This window comes from Perca fluviatilis, chromosome 20 (genome assembly GCF_010015445.1).
Source record: "Perca fluviatilis chromosome 20, GENO_Pfluv_1.0, whole genome shotgun sequence".
Lineage (NCBI taxonomy): Eukaryota > Metazoa > Chordata > Actinopteri > Perciformes > Percidae > Perca > Perca fluviatilis.
Genome location: NC_053131.1, coordinates 6,339,186 through 6,357,732, shown reverse-complemented (window position 1 = coordinate 6,357,732; position 18,547 = coordinate 6,339,186). Strand labels below are relative to the sequence as shown.

Genomic DNA, 18,547 nt, shown 5'->3' with positions numbered 1-18,547 from the left:
ATTGAAAGCTCCAGACCTTCTAATATACCTTGTGCTGAGTTTGTTTTGCCAGCTGTTGAGTTTGAAACATTTCAAAGATTTCAAAAATCAACAGTAAATGTCAGCCTGTTGTTATCACTTAGAAAAGAGCCATTTAGCACCCACATTCCACCTTCGTCCAGACAGAAATCCATTAGAGAAGAGGTGTACATGCGGATCTCTACACCCACAGTTGCTTAGAATATACCAGAATGCACTGCAACTGTAAGACATGTTGTGCTTTGAGTCAGTGCTTGTGACTCCTGCATATTCTTGACTGAAAAGCAAAAATAGAAAATCAATATCGGAAGCAGAAACACATGTAGAAAGTGGCTCCGCCAGACAAAGTACACTGCCACTTCTCATCCCCAAATCTTTGCTGGAGCTCTTTGAACATCGCAGACTGATGATGTAGAACAGCAGACGGAGATCCGCGGGCGGATTTACTTCCATAGTTTGTAAATATTTTCATGCAGATGAGCATGTGGTTTTGGTGCCTATAAGAAACACAGTGCTGATTCATCGGCGTGGCAAAGGCAACATTTGGCTAAACATTCCTGTGGCAGTCGTCTGACATTTCAAATGTTTGATTCTCATGCACAACAATGCGCACATTAAACTGTTCTCGTTTTGATGACCGCATTCTCCAAATTCTTCCTCTGGAATGCTGACTGACCAGAGACTGTCCTACTTATCCATCAAAGCGTCAATCGGTTCATCTCCTAATATTCTTACATTGTCGATTCATTCAGTGCCGATGGTTAAGTCATCCCACTCTCGTGATGTAAAAATGACACACTGTTCTGGAAAAATAGGCCGATTATCATTGCAGGACAAATTGACAAGACATCTCTTTGATCAAAGCCATTTATTCAAAATATGGAAAACTTGGTGTACACGGTTGAAAAGATCCATCACTTTCAATAGAAACATTTGCCTGAGAGGTCTCCTCTCCTACCAACAGTCACCATTGGTTTCTTTTAAATCATGAAGGCAGCCTTTCCCCTGATCTCAACCAAATAGTTTTAGTTTCTATAAAAGCCTTAACTAAAAAGGTATCGGATCAGGAAATAGCCTGGGTCGTTTTGGAAGTCACTTACAAAATCTCATGTAGATATGAGGATCTTTTTTTTTTTTTTTTGATTTTGACACAATGAGAAAAAAACGTTCAAAGTAAAGAAAAGGCCTAAATATTTGCTAAAAATGTACACTTGGCTAAGGTGGAAGAGTTACTTTTTGTTTTGATAACTCTTCTCCTCCAGAAAGACCATAAAGTAAATAATAAAAAGAGCAGGTGAGCCCAGGAGCCCCTGTGGTCGAGGACACATACCAGGTAACCATGACGCCCCCTGACATTTGTTCCATGTGTGCACAGTGGAGACAAATTCATTCATTAAAATATCATAAATGCCATCTTCGGTATAATACTGCAATAAAAATGTCACGACGGACCACAGTCACTGATTCTTGTTTAATAATCTAATATTGTCACGTCCTCTTGAATACATTCACATAACCTGAGCTAATGAAAAAGTCACGCCCAGTTTGCATTTTAATTGACCAAATTTTTAGAGCTTTCCTTAAAACTGCTCAATTGGATGGAAACCCAGCTCAGAGGGTTAGTACCTCAGCTCAGAGGTTATGTTTACTATCCTGTTTGTCTGTTTATTAGATTATCTCAAAATCTAGTGATTATTTGAGCACGTACAGATAGGTAACAATATTCAAAATGTGAGATTTATCTCACATTTATCTCTATCAAATTAATTTTGTGTTGATGTTGGCACCCCTGTGGACAAAAGCGGGAGTGTTTCCATGAGCATCACCCCTAGTCCTGGTTGTGGTTCTGCCGTGGCTCCTTTTCCTCCAGCAGCATGGTGTTGCTGTTGGCTCCCAGGTAGCGGGTCCTGCAACCGCAGACGGAAGCTGCTGTCCCGCTGCAGCTTCTCTTTGTCTGCTGGTTTTGATCAAACAAACAGGAGTAGTAGTGCATTTGTTGGGGACTATTTTCAGCAGCGGATTAATCCACATTTGGTGATCTAGTATTTGTTGTAGCAGGAATGGTGTATATGGGATTATGTCAAAATAAACTGTGTGTGTGTGTGTGTGTGTGTGTGTGTGTGTGTGTGTGTGTGTGTGTGTGTGTGTGTGTGTGTGTGTGTGTGTGTGTGTGTGTGTGTGTGTGTGTGTGTGTGTGTGTGTGTGTGTGTGTTTTTATGGTAGTGAAGGAACATGTCAGCCAGTTTAACAGTGTGGCTCGTTGAAGGGTTTTTATGGCACAGAGGAAGAAGATATATCAGGGTGTGATACACACACAGTAATTGTTAGTACATCAGTTTAGTTGTGGTCTTGGAATTTGTTGACAATAAGAATAATACTGTTAAAAAAAAAAAAAAAAAAAAAAAAAGTAACCCAATGCATTTATGAGCATAGCTGTATGTTGTATGTATCAAAACTAGTGGGATCCAGTGTGCTTCCAGGACTCTTACAAGTATCTCCCCGCTCCCTATCCTGTTCCGAGGGGAGGGTGAGGGGAGGAGGAGGGGGAGGAGGAGGAGGAGGAGGAGGAGGAGGAGGAGGAGGAGGAGGAGGAGGAGGAGCAGGTGGTTGTGTGGGCGTATGCTCAGTCTGGGCTTCTACAAGGTCTGGGAGGTCAGGTTTTAATGGGCTGGCCCGGCCCGCCCGTGTCAGCGACAATCTAGCACTCTATTTATTGCCTCGGCTGGCTGGTTATTTCTCCGGGGCAGAGCTGGCACCGAGCCTTATTACCTCATACTACAGCAGGGAAGGACTTCTACACCAGGAGCTGTTTTTTGTTGTGTTGACGATCTGATCCAGAGATGCAACAGTAGAACAGGAGGTAGAGGGAACACTGATGTATCCTTACTGCTGATAAAAACAAAGATGCATAGATTTTTGTAAAATAAAGGGTCGTGCAAACAGGAGTTTTTTTGCTACATGTAGGACAATATCTTTGTTTCTGATGGACTCAAATTTGCATATGCAATTACAAATGTTTTGGCCTATGATATGGCATTTTCTCTCCATTACCAACAATGTGACATCTTCCTCTGTTGTGTGCAATGTAACGTTCTCTTACCTTTTTTTATATCAGCCGGGAAGATAGAGAGAATGAGTAAGACCCGTTGCTCACATGAGTAACGCTACATCCCGGTACGAAACCCACAAACATCGTAGCTTCAGCGAGAGAAAGTTATAACGTCACATACGCAACTTTTGGGTGTGTTGTCCTTCACGTTACATATTTTCAATCTTATACTTGCAACAAACTGTGACTTTCTCGACTTGCAAAATGTTCTTTTAAATCGACATCGCATGTGTAGTAACTCATGGCTCACTTCAATCAAGATGAAAAAATTATTTGTCTTACCTTTCACTATTCATATTTTTCTGACATAAGGCGATCCACCGGAAGGCCTCTCTCTAGCTTTGAACATTTAATGATTTGTGGTCGTCTCTAATTGATATCATCAGAAATGGAATACTTTGTTCATTTCCACATCCTTCTCACAGTAAGGTATCCAGGTTTGGCACCATCCGATGTGTACCTTTTACGAAGACCTTTGTTAAAAACCGATGGCATCTGGCAACCCACACTGTAGCCGACAGCACTGCACTTCTGTGCAGATGGATTAACTGTTGTTTGTCAAGAAATAGTTCCAGCGCCTAACTCCCTCTTCATCCACAAAATGTTGTTGTGTGCAGATTAGGCAAACGAGATTAGTGTTTGTTAGTCAGCTTTAGAAGTTTTTAGCTTTTTCCTCGGTTTCCAGTTTTTGTGCTAAGCCAAGCACCACCCGTTCCAGCTCCGTACTTAACGTCTAACAATTCGAAAGAAAGCAAATAAGCATGTTTCCCAAAATGACGAACCATACCTTTTTAATGACATTATGAGCTCTGATAACGTGAGACCAGCAGTTTTTGTTATTCTTTTTACTTTTTGTAGACCAACAGATTCATCGAAAATGAGCAATAATGAACATAAGCATTTGCAGCTGTATTTTCATCTCATTTTCAGAGCTTTTTTTTGTAAAACGCCACAATGTTTTTCACGTGTGTCAGATTAAAAACATGAAGTACTAAAACACGCATTCATTGTGGAGCCAGCATTTTGCAAATGTAATATTTCATTCATTTTATCCCTCTGTAGGGATTGTATTGCAGCAGGTGATTTCACTTTACTTTCAACAGTCACCATCCCATCTAAAAGGCAGAGTCCTGACAAATTGAAATGTCTACCTTCCTGTGTACCTCTCCTCCCTGCAGCCATGTAGCCGAGCTCGCTGCAGGTCGGGGGGGTGGGAGGCGGGTGAGGATCAGGATTGTTGCTGACATCAAGAGCTGTGAGTCTGGATAATGTGGGCTCCTTTTTGAAGTGTGGATGACGGCTGATCCTGCAGCACAGGGGCTACACAGGCCCATTCATCCTCCAGATCACACACACGCACACTCTTTGTTTTTTGGGAGGGAGGGAGGGAGAGAGAGAGAGAGGACAGGACAGGACAGGACACTACACTAGATGTGGAGGAGTCAGACTGAGCCTTCCTTTTAATTTAGCCAGCATGGCTTTTTTCATTTTTATTTCTCCTTTCGTCTTTCCTTTCTGTCTTCTCCCCAAATGAAACACGGTCCAGGATTATAAGGAGATCAGTGAGCCTCCCCTTTCTCCCTCTTCCATCTTTTTTTGTCTCAACCTTTCTCCTCCATTCTGTATTAACTTCTTTCTCTCAATGTCTTTCCTAACGTCCTCTGTCTTTTCTCTCTGCCTCCTTTGTCTCTCCTCTCTCAGCTGCTCTCTGCTCATTCCTCCATGTCTTCCCTCCTGCTGCTCTCCTCCATCAGTCTCTCTCTGTCTCCTACCTACCTCATTCTTTCTGTCTTAATCTTTCCTGCTCAGCCTCTCTTTGTCTTTCACTGCCTACTTCTCTCATTCTTTCATCCTCTACTCTTGCTGTTTTCTCTGGATCTCTTTGGCGTTTTCTTCCGCAATCTTACAATTTCCCTTTCTGTCTCTTAAAAGGACAAAGCTGGCAATATTGTATTTTTCTTATTGTCCTTTTGTTGTCTTGTTAGCCCGACGAGGTGATTTCGGCATCACTTTTTCCTGTCCAACTACATCGTAAGAGTTTAACTTTGTTGAGAAAAGTTAAGGTTAGACACTACAGGTTTTCATGCACTGGAATTCTTTTTTCAGAATAGTGGAAATAAAACATCCAAAATACACATTTAGGTATTTACTTTACTTTGGCTTTTTGCATCTGTAGATTTCTCCTAAATTCACCAAAAATTAGCATAAGATAATGCCTCATCTGCATGTTTTAAAAATAGTTTCGTAAAACACAAAATAATTGTCTTAATGTAAGTAATCAACTGGGTAAGTTTCATCTATTAGTTTTTAACCTATTCACCTGTAGTGTCTTGCAAAATGTATACATTTTACAATCTTTTAAAGACTGTTTTCTCAACAAAACTAAATTACAGTGACCAGCTGTTTTAAGAATGTTAATGAGTCTAAAAAATAAAACAATGCATTTGTAAAACATTCTTAAAGATTTCCATCTTCAGCAACCAATGGGCTTGAAGCTGAGAGCCCCGGACAGGAAGTCAGAACGTACTGAGAGACAGACTAACACATTGTTGGACACCCAAAAAAAATAAAGAACAACACCAGCATTATCTTTTAATATCTCTGGATCTCTTATTCTCTCTCTCCCTTCCCCCTCTGGCGCTTTAAAATCTCTTGTTCTCTCCCTCCCTCGCCGCCTTCAAAAGGCCGTCTCCTACACCTGTTAGCATTTGTTCCCGCAGGGCACATTTCCTCTTGTTTCTTTGTGTTTTCTTCTTTGGTATTAGAGAGCCTCTGCAGTGAAGCATCTTATTCTCCTGACCACATCAGACAGCCTGCCGCCGCCTGGGACACAGTGATGTGTGGGAGACGGGGGAGGAGGGGGGGGTAAATGCGGGGTCGGGTTACCTGTCTGCGAGGACCAAGAGAGAACAGGGCGATAGAGTTAACACCTTGAGGGCATGCCGTTGTTGGGGATTTCCTCCTCTGTGTCCCCCCTTTTGGGACAATGTGTCTGACTCCAATAAAAGACAAATAAGATGATAAGATAAAGTCAAATACATTAGTTTGATCAGTCAAGCATCGGAGTCACAATACACAGATCTGTTGGATCACAAAGCGCACAGAGACTAAGTTTCCCTAGCAACCGACCAAAAGCCGGCGCTGGTCCACGTATCTCTAGACTGTCAGGCCTTGTGAGCCCTGAACTATTCTTCCCCTCATCTCTTATACTTTCTTTTGTGGGCCCCCTCTTCTTCTCCAGCACAGGGAGTGTTATCTTCACACAAACCACGCCAGGGTGGGGGGCCACTGTGTTATGTCTCGTCCTCATTTGCTCTCACGCGAAGCAGCACATTCCGCTCCCGTTTCACTTGTTATTATTACTCAATGTACTTTGCTCTACACTCATGACCTTTTAACTACTCTAAATGTGGCTTAAGCTAAACCTTCTGTGCGTCAGAGTTTCCTTTGTTCGGGGAATGCAGATGTGTCTAGCCGAGAGAACTTTTAATAAACACCTCTCTGTGACTGCACACAACTCTGTGCAATAAGCATACACCAAAACACACTTGGTCTCTTATGAAAACCTTTTACATTCTTATTATATTTATCTGCAAATAGTAAGAACGTTATTCTACACCGTCGACGCAGACTGCTTACGGCGCCTGCCTCTTTTTGTTACCCGATTTTATTTTCAGGCCGGCACTAATTTGACTTGGCATCTCCTCAGTCTGCAGATTGTTCTGCACGCTCACCAAGAACAATTTTTTCTGGGTTTGATCAAATTAGCGAGTGTAGATATATCAAAGCCAGGCTGAATAATAACTGGGTAGTGCTCCCTCCCTCCCTCCTCTCTCCGGGGTTGGACCGGTGTTATCAGCTCCTCGTCTCGCTGCCTCTCTGCCTCCCGGAGCTGCCAATCTCTCCCAGGGCTTGTCTCCATCTTATCTCCCCCTCGCACTTCACGGAGAGGAAGCTCTGAGAGGGCTGGGCCCGGCAGATAGCGACTGACCTGTCTCTTCCCTCGGCAGCGCTTTCTTTTTTTTAAGGAGGCCGCAATCTGCAAACTGAACTCAAATGGCTGACTAGATTATCCCCCCTCTCACCTCCTCGGCTGTGGGAGAACACACCCTTTACTGTCTGACGATGGGTGTATTCCTGTCTGTGCACCTGTCTCTCCTTAATGAAGCGGGAAAGCCGCCCGGGGACTCAGGTGGCACGTGTTTGAAGCTGCCGCCCTGTTGGGAGTTTGAACTCGAGGAAGGAGGGCCCCCTGTGAACGTGTCAAAGGCAGAAAGCTGACAGAAGTTAAACGGCTCCCGTAAATCTGCCGCTTGCTGCCTCTTTAAAACCTTTCTCTCCATCTCTGCTCCTTTGATTGACTTGTCTGATGTCTGCAGGCAGCCAGAGAAGAGTTTCACTTTGTTCCAAAACCGCTAATCAAGGTGGAGGATCTTTTGGAGTGAAAGCTGTTGAATTTCCACTGATGGTTTTCTTTTACTGTCAAAGCCTGCACCCACTCCCTCCCTTTTTTGTTTCCTTTTATCAAAGTCAATCACATTTTCTCTGAACCTTTCTCTTCCAAAACTGAACTGTGTGCACACCTGGGGATTTCAAAACACCTTTTTTCTTTTATCATCGCCTTAAAAATGTCTGTTGTTTCACTCTTGCAATCAGCTCCATCGCAAAGAGACGCAGGGAAAAGCGGGATATTCGGGCATCGCAGCATGAAAAATGCAAATTGCCGCTTCAGCATGTTTCAAAATAAAGCGCGCTGCAATCTAGGGAGCGTATCATAATTGAAAAGAGTGTTTAAGGTAGATCCGCTTAAACGCCAGTTAAACCTATTAACGTCTTATCAGAAGTCCCAGTGCTGTTTTATTTGCTGATTAACCCTCGATTTAAGATGCTCCACGAGGAAGAGATGCAGCAGGCCGATGGAGCTGCAGTTTCCTGTTGAACCCCTCTGGGACGTGGAAGCTGCCGTGAAAACGTGTGTACAGAAAATTGTCTAAAGTGTGTCTGTTGTGATTTGTTTGTGTGACAGATGGTGCTGCTGACAGCGGGGAGCTGGACCTGAGTGGGATAGATGACCGTGAGATAGAGCTGGTAGGTACCTGCTGCTTAATGACCAAACACTGGAACACACAGAAGTTTAACAATTACAAGTTCCTAAAATGAAGAAATCCGAATTCTCTGTCCTACTTCTGAACAAAATTCCCTTTCCTGAAGATGCTTTATTGGCTCTCAAAAATGTCTCTTGCTTTTGAACTCTTTTTGTTCTGAATTTACGATGTTAATGTTGGAGTTTTCGGTTTGTTAGCAGGATATCGCAAAACATTCCCACAGATTTAGTGACATTTTGGTTGAACGTTTCATCATGCGCCAAGTGATGGTTTTTGATGCCCATCCAACATTGAGAAGGGAATTCTTCAAAATTTCTGCTCTTCTCCCAAACTCTCTGTCAAAAGAGCACAATTTGAAACGCAAGTTAAAATCAATAAATAAAAATAAATAAGCTTTCACGTAACAAAAGACTAAATTAATCAGAATACAATGAAATGAAAAGGCACTTTTAGGATGCATGTGTATGTTACTGTGTATTCATGTTGATTAAACTTCTCTAGGTATTTTATAATTTAGATTTAGAAGATTGTGGTGCCTCCTGAGGTTTTTCACATTTAACAAATTATAGGGCAACAGGCAACTGTGCCTTTCTTATTGTTAGCTGTTTTCAAAGTTTTAAGCATTTCTTCCTATATTAAAAAGTACAATAGTATTTGTAATATACCATATATATTATTATTCAAGCATCACGATCATCCTACATTGGCTTCTAAGAAAAACATTTCTACATAACGCTCTACAAAGTCAACTAGAAGTATTCCCACTGTCAAACTCAAGTCATTGCTGAGATCACTAAAAAGAAATCTGATAAGTCAAGGAACTCGATCAGTCAGACGATGAGATGGAGAAAGGAACCAACAAGTTAATCAAACTAAGAGAAAAAAAAAGTATTACTCTCTGTTGCAAACATCCATCATAGTGTACAGACTCACTTTCAGCTTCAACTTTGACCTACTGTTGTTCTGCGCTGTAACACTTTCAGTTTAACCTTCACATGAATGGCCCTATCTTGCACCCGGCGCGAATCGCAGCGCAAAGCCCGACGCAAGTGTCTATGCTAGTTTAAGACCGACGCAGTTGTCAATTTCCCTTTCATCTGTGGCCTAAAGTCAATAGCGCAGCATTTTATTGTTATTTTAGCAGTGCATTAGTAAAATGCTCCTAGGCTTATGCGCAGCGCGCGCACGCTATGCTTGTTACACACACAAAGGGAAACACAGCAGCACACAAACATGCAAAAGATGACAAATAAAAATATTACGGTGCAAATCCTCCATCATAATAGCAATGCTCCAAGGTCCAAACGCGCCTGGCTTTTAAAGGGAATGGGAGAGGACACTCTGATTGGTTTATTGCATGTTATGCCCAAAACACACCTATGAATTAAAGAAGACACTAAGTACAACCCTTTGGAACCATGCGCCTGACCCTTTTTCCCGCCGTCAAACTAGCAAAAGTGGATTTGGACACGCCCTAAATGCACCTTCGCCAGGCGTTTCACGGCGTGCGCTTGGATCGTTACAATAGGGCCTGAAGTGTTTTAGCTCGTCTGCCTGTTGGCTTTTGAGTGTACAGTGTTATTGTAACCAATAGGAGAGATGGCTAAGGCTTCGACTGATCCTTTCAAAGTGTCATAATCAGCCCACAATGGTTTACAGTGCCCTTCATTTTGAATGAACAGAATTGAAGTACTCGCACTGCATATTTAAGTATCTTACTTTACACTTAAGTACAAAACTTGAACATGTTTTGCAATGTTGCCCTTTAGTACATTGTGTTTAGTGAACCTCAGCTTTGTCGGATTTACACCGAGTATCAGCTGATCACTGTGTGTGTCCATGGAGGAGACATTTGTCTGCTCAGTTCTTAAAATTTAACCAAAACATATTGAATACATACAATGTGGCCAGGTATATACAGCTTAGATTTTTTATTTTTTGTGCATTTTAGGTTGCTGCATCGAGGAGTAAACCTCTATATATATATATAGGCGCCTGCTCTACCCAGGCGTCCAGACAGCTTAGATGAAGAGAGAAAGCATTTGACCTAATACGCAAAAATACCATCCTTTTGTTAAATCTTTGTTCTTCTCCACTGTCTCTCTGCAGTATCTGCTGAGTGACACAGAAATCAAAGTGAAGACAGCGCTGTGGATGGCAGAAAACTCTGACTACCTCAAAGAGCAGAGAGGTACGTTCACAGTGCAACATGATTTCTGTGCTGGTTGTGTTTCAACTTTTTATTTGCCTGCAGTGGCTCAGTTGTCCCAAAACTTACCTTCCACACTCAGTATTTTATCAGCCGAACAAAGTTAAACGTCCGACTGAACCTACCAGCGTCCTGCGGTGACCTCGCACTGCGTCACATTGATGTTGTTATCTCAGTTTGTATTTTCAGACTGTTTCTTGTTTTTACTTTCAGAGAAGGAAGCAAAGATAGCAAAGGAGAAGGCGCTTGGGATCTACAAAGAAAAGAAGGTAACAGCATGCAGCCTTAAAAACTATGAGATAAGGAAAGGGCAGCTTGTCGGAGCTCGGCAAAGACAGGAAGCACAGACCGAGCGATGGTCAGACACTCACAGGTGGTCTCAAAACATTCAAGCAAACGGACCAAAACACAGACAGTTGTGGCTCCTCACGGGTTGGATGAGCAGAATTTCTCAACCCACAATGGAGCGCTTAAAGGAATAAGCCACCGTTTGTTGAAATAGGGCTTATCACGGTCTACCCTGGCTGTAGATAGGTGGGCCAACGCATTTTTTGTCTCAGTGCAAGTAATTAGGTTGTTTTTTTGTCTTTTGTTGGCTCAATTTTACCCACAACATGCTAACCGGCAACATAGGATTCCATTCACTACGCTAAGCTAACTAGCAGCGGCGCTGCCAGTGTTGCAGCGGACTAAAACAATGCATGCACAAAAAATGCGTTGGCCCACCTATCTCCAGCTAGGGGAGACTGTGATAAGCCCTATTTCAACAAACGGTGGCGTATCCTTTTAATCCTTTTAATTTTGCTTAAAATGCTACATTTAAAAAATAAAGAAAATAAAAAAACATTTTTTTTTTTTTTTTTTTTTATTTCCAGTCATTTCATGGGCCAAGAGCTGGTGAGTTTTCGGTCTGTGAAGGAAGACACGTTGGGTATCTGCTGTCCTGATGTCAGCGGGGAGCTGGTTCCACTGTGGTGGAGCCAGGACAGCAAACCGTGGAGATTGTGTTGAGTAGCAGGGCCCCCCTCAAAGTGAGGAGGTAGCATGCCGTTTGGCAGCAGCAGGGCGTAGTGGACGGGTTGGGGTGTATGATCGGACCATGTCCTGCATGTGGGATGGGCCTTAGCCGTTCGCTGCGCGGTAGACAAGTACCAGTGACTTGAATCGGATTGGATCTGCCACCGGGAGCCAGTGAAGGGTGCAGAGGAGCAGTGTTGTGTGGGAGAACTAAGTTACCTATTGAGAAAATGTGTGTGTGTGTGTGCGTGTGTGTGTGCGTGCGTGTAATGCGTGTGTGCGTGCGTGTGTGCGTGTGTGCGTGTGTGCGTCGTGCGTGCGTGTGTATGCGTGTGTGCGTGTGTGCGTGCGTGCGTGCGTGCGTGCGTGTGTGCGTGTGTGCGTGTGTGTGTGTGTGTGTGCGTGTGCGTGCGTGCGTGCGTGCGCCCTGGTAGCTCACCTGGTGGAGCGTGCGCCCCATGTACCAAGGCTCAGTCCTTACCGCAGCGGCCCGGGTTCGAGTCCCACCTGCAGTCCTTTGCTGCATGTCGCCCCCCCTCCCCCCGCCTCTCTACCCCCTTTCATGCCTTCATCTGTCCTATCAATAAAGGCCAAAAAGCTGAAAAAAATAATCTTTTTAGAAAAAAAGTAGTGAATATTCATAAGGTCAGGTGGGCAGACAGACCCGTTCAAAACCGGAATATTAGCAATAACCCGGTCGCGCACGGCCATGTAAACACCGGCAAAAACCCGAATATGCTACCTGGGTTACCCCTTTTCTAACCCGAAATTTTGGTCATGTAAACGCGTATCGGCATATCCCCATCAAAAGGAACATTGATTTGTGTTCTGCGCATGTTCTATTCGCAAGGAATCTTGGTCTTTTGAGTAGAGGAACTTCTTGTATGCGCCAGAAAACATAGTTATAATAATAATTATATACTATAATAATATAGTTATATATATATATATATGTCAATGCAGAAAACCTGCGTGCAGTATACCGGAAGTAAACAAGAAGTAGAGGTAAACATTGTGAGACGCAGCACAGCACCACACTTTTGGAGCGAGGAGGAAACCAATTTCTTTATTAGTGTGGTGAAAACCATGAATATATATGTCTTTTGTTGACGGCAGAAAGTACCGAGATAGTGAGATTTATGAGAAGGTGACCGAAAAGTTATTGCGTCTTAAGGTTGTCCGTAGGCTACGTCCAGACGCTAACCATGCGTTGCCGTTTACGTCGGGATATTGCCAATTGATTACAAATTCCATGTAGGAGTAACTCTCTCTGCTCACGCATGTAAACGGGTTATTCCGAATGTTTCAGAAACCCGAATAGTGACCTTAACCTGACCATAACCCGACAGCTTGTAAACGTAGTCACTCATATATAGTCATAGTGACACTGTGAGACAGATGCAGAGTGAGACAGACAGATGATCAGACTAAAACCAGACAGACAGGCGGCCTCATGTCCCATTACTGGTTCTGGCACAGGCCCTTTGTTAGAGTCAACATCTGTTCACTGGTTTTAACTAGCTGGCTCAACTGCAGTGGAACAGAGATCTAATGAGACATGCAGCCTCCTGACAGCGCTGATCCAAGCAGCCCCACTCTGTCATTTCACTGACAAATGAGTGAATAAATGAATAAAACGGAGGACATTCTCCTTATGTGTGTGCATGACAAAGCGAGCATACTTTTGTGGCTTATAACACTTAACAATGTGAGTTCATTAGCGGCTGTTGTGGGGGGGTCAGCTCAGGATTTCAAATTAAATTGCCTGAAGTCATTGTGTATATCAGCTTGTGAGATTTAAACCCATGTCATTGTGAAATGTGTTTTAAAAGTTTTTGGTTCCAGTGAAGAGAATCTCTGCTGATCTGTAGCCATAATGTGGAGTGAGGTCAAGGTGAATGTTTAATAACTGGAACTAGGTGAGAACCCCAATATGGCGTCCTAATTGAGATAAATGGCTGATTACGGAAATGTGTTCAGCTGTACATTTGCTTGCAGATGATGTTCCTCTCGCAAATCCTTTTCATCTGCGACCTAATTGGTCTAATAGGAAGCCACACATTTCCAGATAGCCTTTGACCCTCATCTTAGTAAATTTAGTAAAGTTAGATCAACTACAAGGTCTTAATCATGACCTGTTTTAAAATGTGGCACTGCAATCAGGGTGGTGTTGGGTTGGCTTTTTTTTTTTATTATTATTATTTCTGCTCAATATGATAGAGGTTATGGTAGAGCTATTTTGTACTGTGGTCTTTTCCCCCCGACAGCCCAGAGGACCCATCAAGAGGCACCCCCCGATCAGAGCCAACACCGCAGACGAGGCCATCGAGAAGATGCTGGAGCAGAAGAAGATCTCCAACAAGATTAACTACGACGTCCTGAAGGACCTCAACATCAAGCCCGGCGCCAGCCCAGCTCGCCAGGCCGAGACCCCCAAGAAGGAGCCGTCTGCCACCAAACTGACGGGACGCAACCGCCAACCTGCACGGGTCCCGCTTAGCCTCAGCACGCCCCTCAGCACCCTGGGAAAAAGGTCTGTGGACGGCATGTTTTATACCTGTGAGCAAGTGAGTCAGTCAGGCGTCTGTACCCGGTCTGTTCAGAGTAAACCACCAGGTATATTCGGGTTGGTCGAGAACCAGATTAACACCTTATCCAGAGTCCAAAAACCGGATCCTAACATGAACCATTGTGCAGGTAATCTGACTGATCGTTGACACTGTACAATCCCGACCCATAAATGTCTGTGCACGAAAACAGGTTCACACCATTTGTTAATCCTAGTGTGAAAATCATAGAAAATAAGTGTGTGTGTGTGTGTGTGTGTGTGTGTGTGTGTGTGTGTGTGTGTGTGTGTGTGTGTGTGTGTGTCAATATCAGCCTTGTATTGAGTGTATTGATATACGGTACATTATTTAGAGTTGATGACCGAAAGTTTACAGCCAATAACGATTTTTGGCCATTTCATAAACATTATCGATAAAATAATTTGGCTCCAGTATCTCCAATGTGAAGATTTACTGCTTTTCTGTGTTTTATGTTGTTGTAAATTGAATGTCTTTGGGTTTTGGACTGTTGGTTTAACAAATCCAGCAGTTTTGGCTCCACAGTCTTGTTTTTGACATTTTATAGACTAAATGATTAGTTACACCACTGAACATAATCTACATCTGCTGCTGCAGTAGGGAATTCCGATCATCCGCTGGTGGTTTTTGACTTAGGCTAATAACTGTCTCATCAATCAATCAGCTCATTTTAGATAAAAGATTAGATATCAATTAAATACATTATGAAAATAGGCAATAAAACATGAACCATTAAAACAACCATCACATGAATTCACCCCATTCTTAAAGGGGAAAATAAACTTGGATATAACTTGACAGATATTCGGTAGTCCCTTTGGAAAGTAGCTACGTACATTTACCCAAGTACTATACTTTTTTGACTACTTGTACTTTACCTAAGTATTTCCATTTTCTGCTACTTTATACTTCTTCACTACATTTCAAATATTGTACTATTTACTCGACTACATTTGTCTGAAATCCACTTAAATACTAATTTGAATCTAGCTCGATTTTTATTTCGCTTTGTTAACATCAGATCTGATGTCAAAGTCTCATCCATATTGTGAGCATATTAAGGAGCTGCGATGGATGTTGAGTAAACACAAACTCATAAAATTACAGCTGTTGTATTAGCATCTTTTAAGTGGTCCTTTTCCATGTTAAATACTTCTGAATTTAATTAGATAATAACTTTGTGCTCTCCACTTGTTACCACCGTTACCTGTAATGTCAGCCACCAGCACACTCCTTAGAAACAACACCTAAAGTACATGAATCCATATTTAATTACGTTTGCTCAGTCCCTCGGTTAATAATCCTCAATGCAAACAGCAGATGCTGGATTGAATGAAGGCGAGATGGATGCAGAGTGTTTGCTCGTGTCTGATGCAACACCAGCCGTTCCTCCTCTGCCACTGGGGTCAAAGCCGCTCGCTTTTTGTTTAGTTTTTTCTGGCACAAGACGGTGGCTGCACTCCATAATGATGAGGCGGCCCTTCTCCTGTCGCCCAGAATAATCACCTGCGACAGGAGGACAGATGCTCAGTTTTGTGTGAGTTTTTTTTTTTTTTTGCTTCTTAACTCTTGTGGGATTTTCTCTTCTTCCACCTTCTCTGCCAGGATTTGTCTCTGGCTGTTGCCCCCCCCCCTCACGACATGCATTCAGGGGACTGATCCACAACGAGCCTTTCAGACAGCTTTAATGGGGTTTTTTTGCAGCGAGGAGAAAAGCTAAGGGTTTTTTCAGTTGGTTTGGTGTAGGTGGAAATTGGTTTCCCGTGGTTCTTTTAAAAACGTAAAGCCCTTTCAGTTAATGTTGGTCTTAGGTACCATCTTAAAGCTTTACAGGAGCCCTATAGAGCCAGCTGTTTAGTGATTAAGGGAACCCCCACCCCCACCCCCCTGTTACCTCTTTCCTCACTCACTCTGTGGTGAGTCATCTGGTTGCAGTTTGCAGGGCCTTCGTAAACCGTGACCTGGGCTCTGTGATAATTCACTGTATTTGGTCCCAGACCCACCGAGGAGTTTGATAAGTCTGCTCATTTATTTTTTTATTTATAGCAGTTGGGAGTCTTTAGCAGCAGTCTCTCTTCAAGAGAAATATATATTTTAAAAAAAACTCTTTAACTAAATGGGTTTGTCACTCAGCTCTCTAAGAGTGACGGGGATGTAAACACAGATAAAAGCAAGACAACAAACTTATTACAGACTTTAAGGATTGCGGCCAAAGCCTGTTTGTGTACAGAAGAGAGGAAAATGGGTCACAGCAACAAATATGAAACTTAGAAGTCACTTCAATGGAAACCCTTCAAGCATTTTCTCTAACTAAGATGTTGATTAATAAGATAATTTATGCTGTATGAGGGCTGTGGCTCGACAGTGTGTTGTTCTTTAGTCTCAGGGTTGGTGGTTCAAAACACGTGTCCTTGAGCAAGACCGATCAGCCATCACTGTGTTTTCCATTATTTACCCTTCAAACAGCCAACTATTCATTGGAAGTTTGTGTTATTACAGACAACTGGAAAACAGAAAGAGAAGAAAATGAAACACAAAATGGAAAAGAGAAAATATGAGAAAAATGTAAAGATGAAAAACTGAGAAACAGAAAAACTGGAACATCTGAGAAAGAGGAACACAAAAAACTAAAAGAATAAACAAATACCCACAACAAAAAAACCTTGAATAAACACAAAAAAAGAAAAATAGAAAAAGCTGAAAAACTGAGAGAAACCCAAACCACTCAAAAACGACGGAAAAAGAAAACAGAAAACAATGACAAAAACAAAAGCAGAAACTGAAGAAGAAACAGAAATAGAAAATAACCCTAAAACCAGACCAAATCTCACAATTCTGACCAAAATCAATAGAGAGCCACTGTTTTGGGATTAAAAAAACGAGCCCACGCTCTTCCTCTGACAAGATGATTGACGACACAAATGATGACACATTACAGCACTTCCCATTTAGGGGGGCGGTAATGTGATGTTTTTATTGATCGTCGTTGGGAAATTAGCTTTTGCGTTCACGCTGGTCCACAGGGAGGTCAGAGGCCGGCGGCAGCACAGGGACGCTGGCAGGGTGATACAGTGTCTTGCTCAAGGACACTTCAACGGAGTGTCTGCCTGACGAGACTTTAATCTGCATCCTGCTGCTCAAGTGTCCTATTCATCCTCCATGCAAGGCTCAAGGACAGACAAAAGGAAACAATTTTTTTTTTTAATTTTTTTTTTTTAAGAGGATCCTCGATGTCTTAAATACAATGGACCATTCTGTGGCTCCACAATACATGATTTGAAGATCACGGTCTCATTTTTAAGTGACGATTCTGCCGCTGTTGCATTAGTGGAGAGACCCTTTGCATCAAACTAACTGCTAGCTATTTCTCCCTCTAACAAGCCACTTGTAGATTTGACCTTAGACCTATTTGTTTTTGACATTTTGTAGACTAAAGGATTAACCGATAGCACGGTTGCGTATGTTTTCTATTAGTCTCAATGGATGTACATTTCTGGGATAAAGCCTGAATGTCCCTCCCCTCTCGCTATCTCCGCTATCGGGGTGTAGCACCGCCCAGGACGACTGCGATTGGTTTAAAGAAATACAAACAAGCCAGAGCTTTTCCCCCCCTATCCCAGAATAGAAAGGCGGTGTAGCCAGACCATACTCTAGCACTGACAGAGCAATGTGGAGATACAGTAGGTCCGGCAACTAAAAAGCTATGAATCAGCTGTTACAGTGATGTCTTCTTTCATTCAATAACTGCTATCTTTACAGTATAATTCAGACACCAAATGTATTATTTACATTTTAAATAATTTAGGCCCGTCGCCGGGTTGGTTCAGTGGGTAGAGCAGGCGCACATAAACATGGGGGTTTATGCCTCGAGGCAGAGGTTCAGGGTTTGAATCCGACCTTCGATGATTTCCTGCATGTCTTCCCCCTCTGTCTCCCCTTTCTCACCTAGCTGTCCTGTCCATTAAAGGCAGAAAAGCCCAAAAAAAAATCAAAAAAAAAAAAAAGAAATAGTTCAATGATTCAAACTTTCATTTAGTGGATGTCCCTACAGTGATGCGTGACTGGGGAAAATACTGTTGGAACTTGGATGTTGAATTAGTTTTCCAGTCCAGAAAAGCGTAAATGAGTAGGCCTGCACAATTAATCGCAATTTTATCGCAATATGGACTAGTGCAATATCCACATTGCAATGGGGGTGCAATATTTGTGTCAAACCATTCTGAATGAAGTATTGTGGTGCTGCAGAGACGTCCCAGCCTACAAATCCTATCCTACAGACTAAAGAAAATGGTCACACTAATGTTTTTTTTTTTTATTTTAGTATTTTTCAATGAAAATGAGAATAACGTTACAAAAATGATCATTCCCTCCAATATCGTAAATCATATTGCAATTGCAGTATTAGTTAGTCAAAATAATCCCAATTAGATATTTTATTTCATATCGTGCAGCCCTATAAGTGACCCTAGATCATTATTGAAGCAAAACATGAGGCTCTAAATGT

At 42.5% G+C, this 18,547-nt stretch overlaps 1 protein-coding gene across 1 annotated transcript in view; it reads left to right on the top strand.

The window, feature by feature from the left end:
* LOC120548985 (transcription factor IIIB 90 kDa subunit-like) overlaps window positions 1–18,547 on the top strand; it is a 172,579-nt gene that overhangs the window by 108,711 nt on the left and 45,321 nt on the right. The window contains exons 13-16 of the mRNA XM_039785497.1: window positions 8,154–8,215; window positions 10,342–10,423; window positions 10,655–10,710; window positions 13,726–13,991. Of these exons, the coding sequence (XP_039641431.1) occupies window positions 8,154–8,215; window positions 10,342–10,423; window positions 10,655–10,710; window positions 13,726–13,991 (466 nt within the window). The remainder of the gene's footprint in view (window positions 1–8,153; window positions 8,216–10,341; window positions 10,424–10,654; window positions 10,711–13,725; window positions 13,992–18,547) is intronic.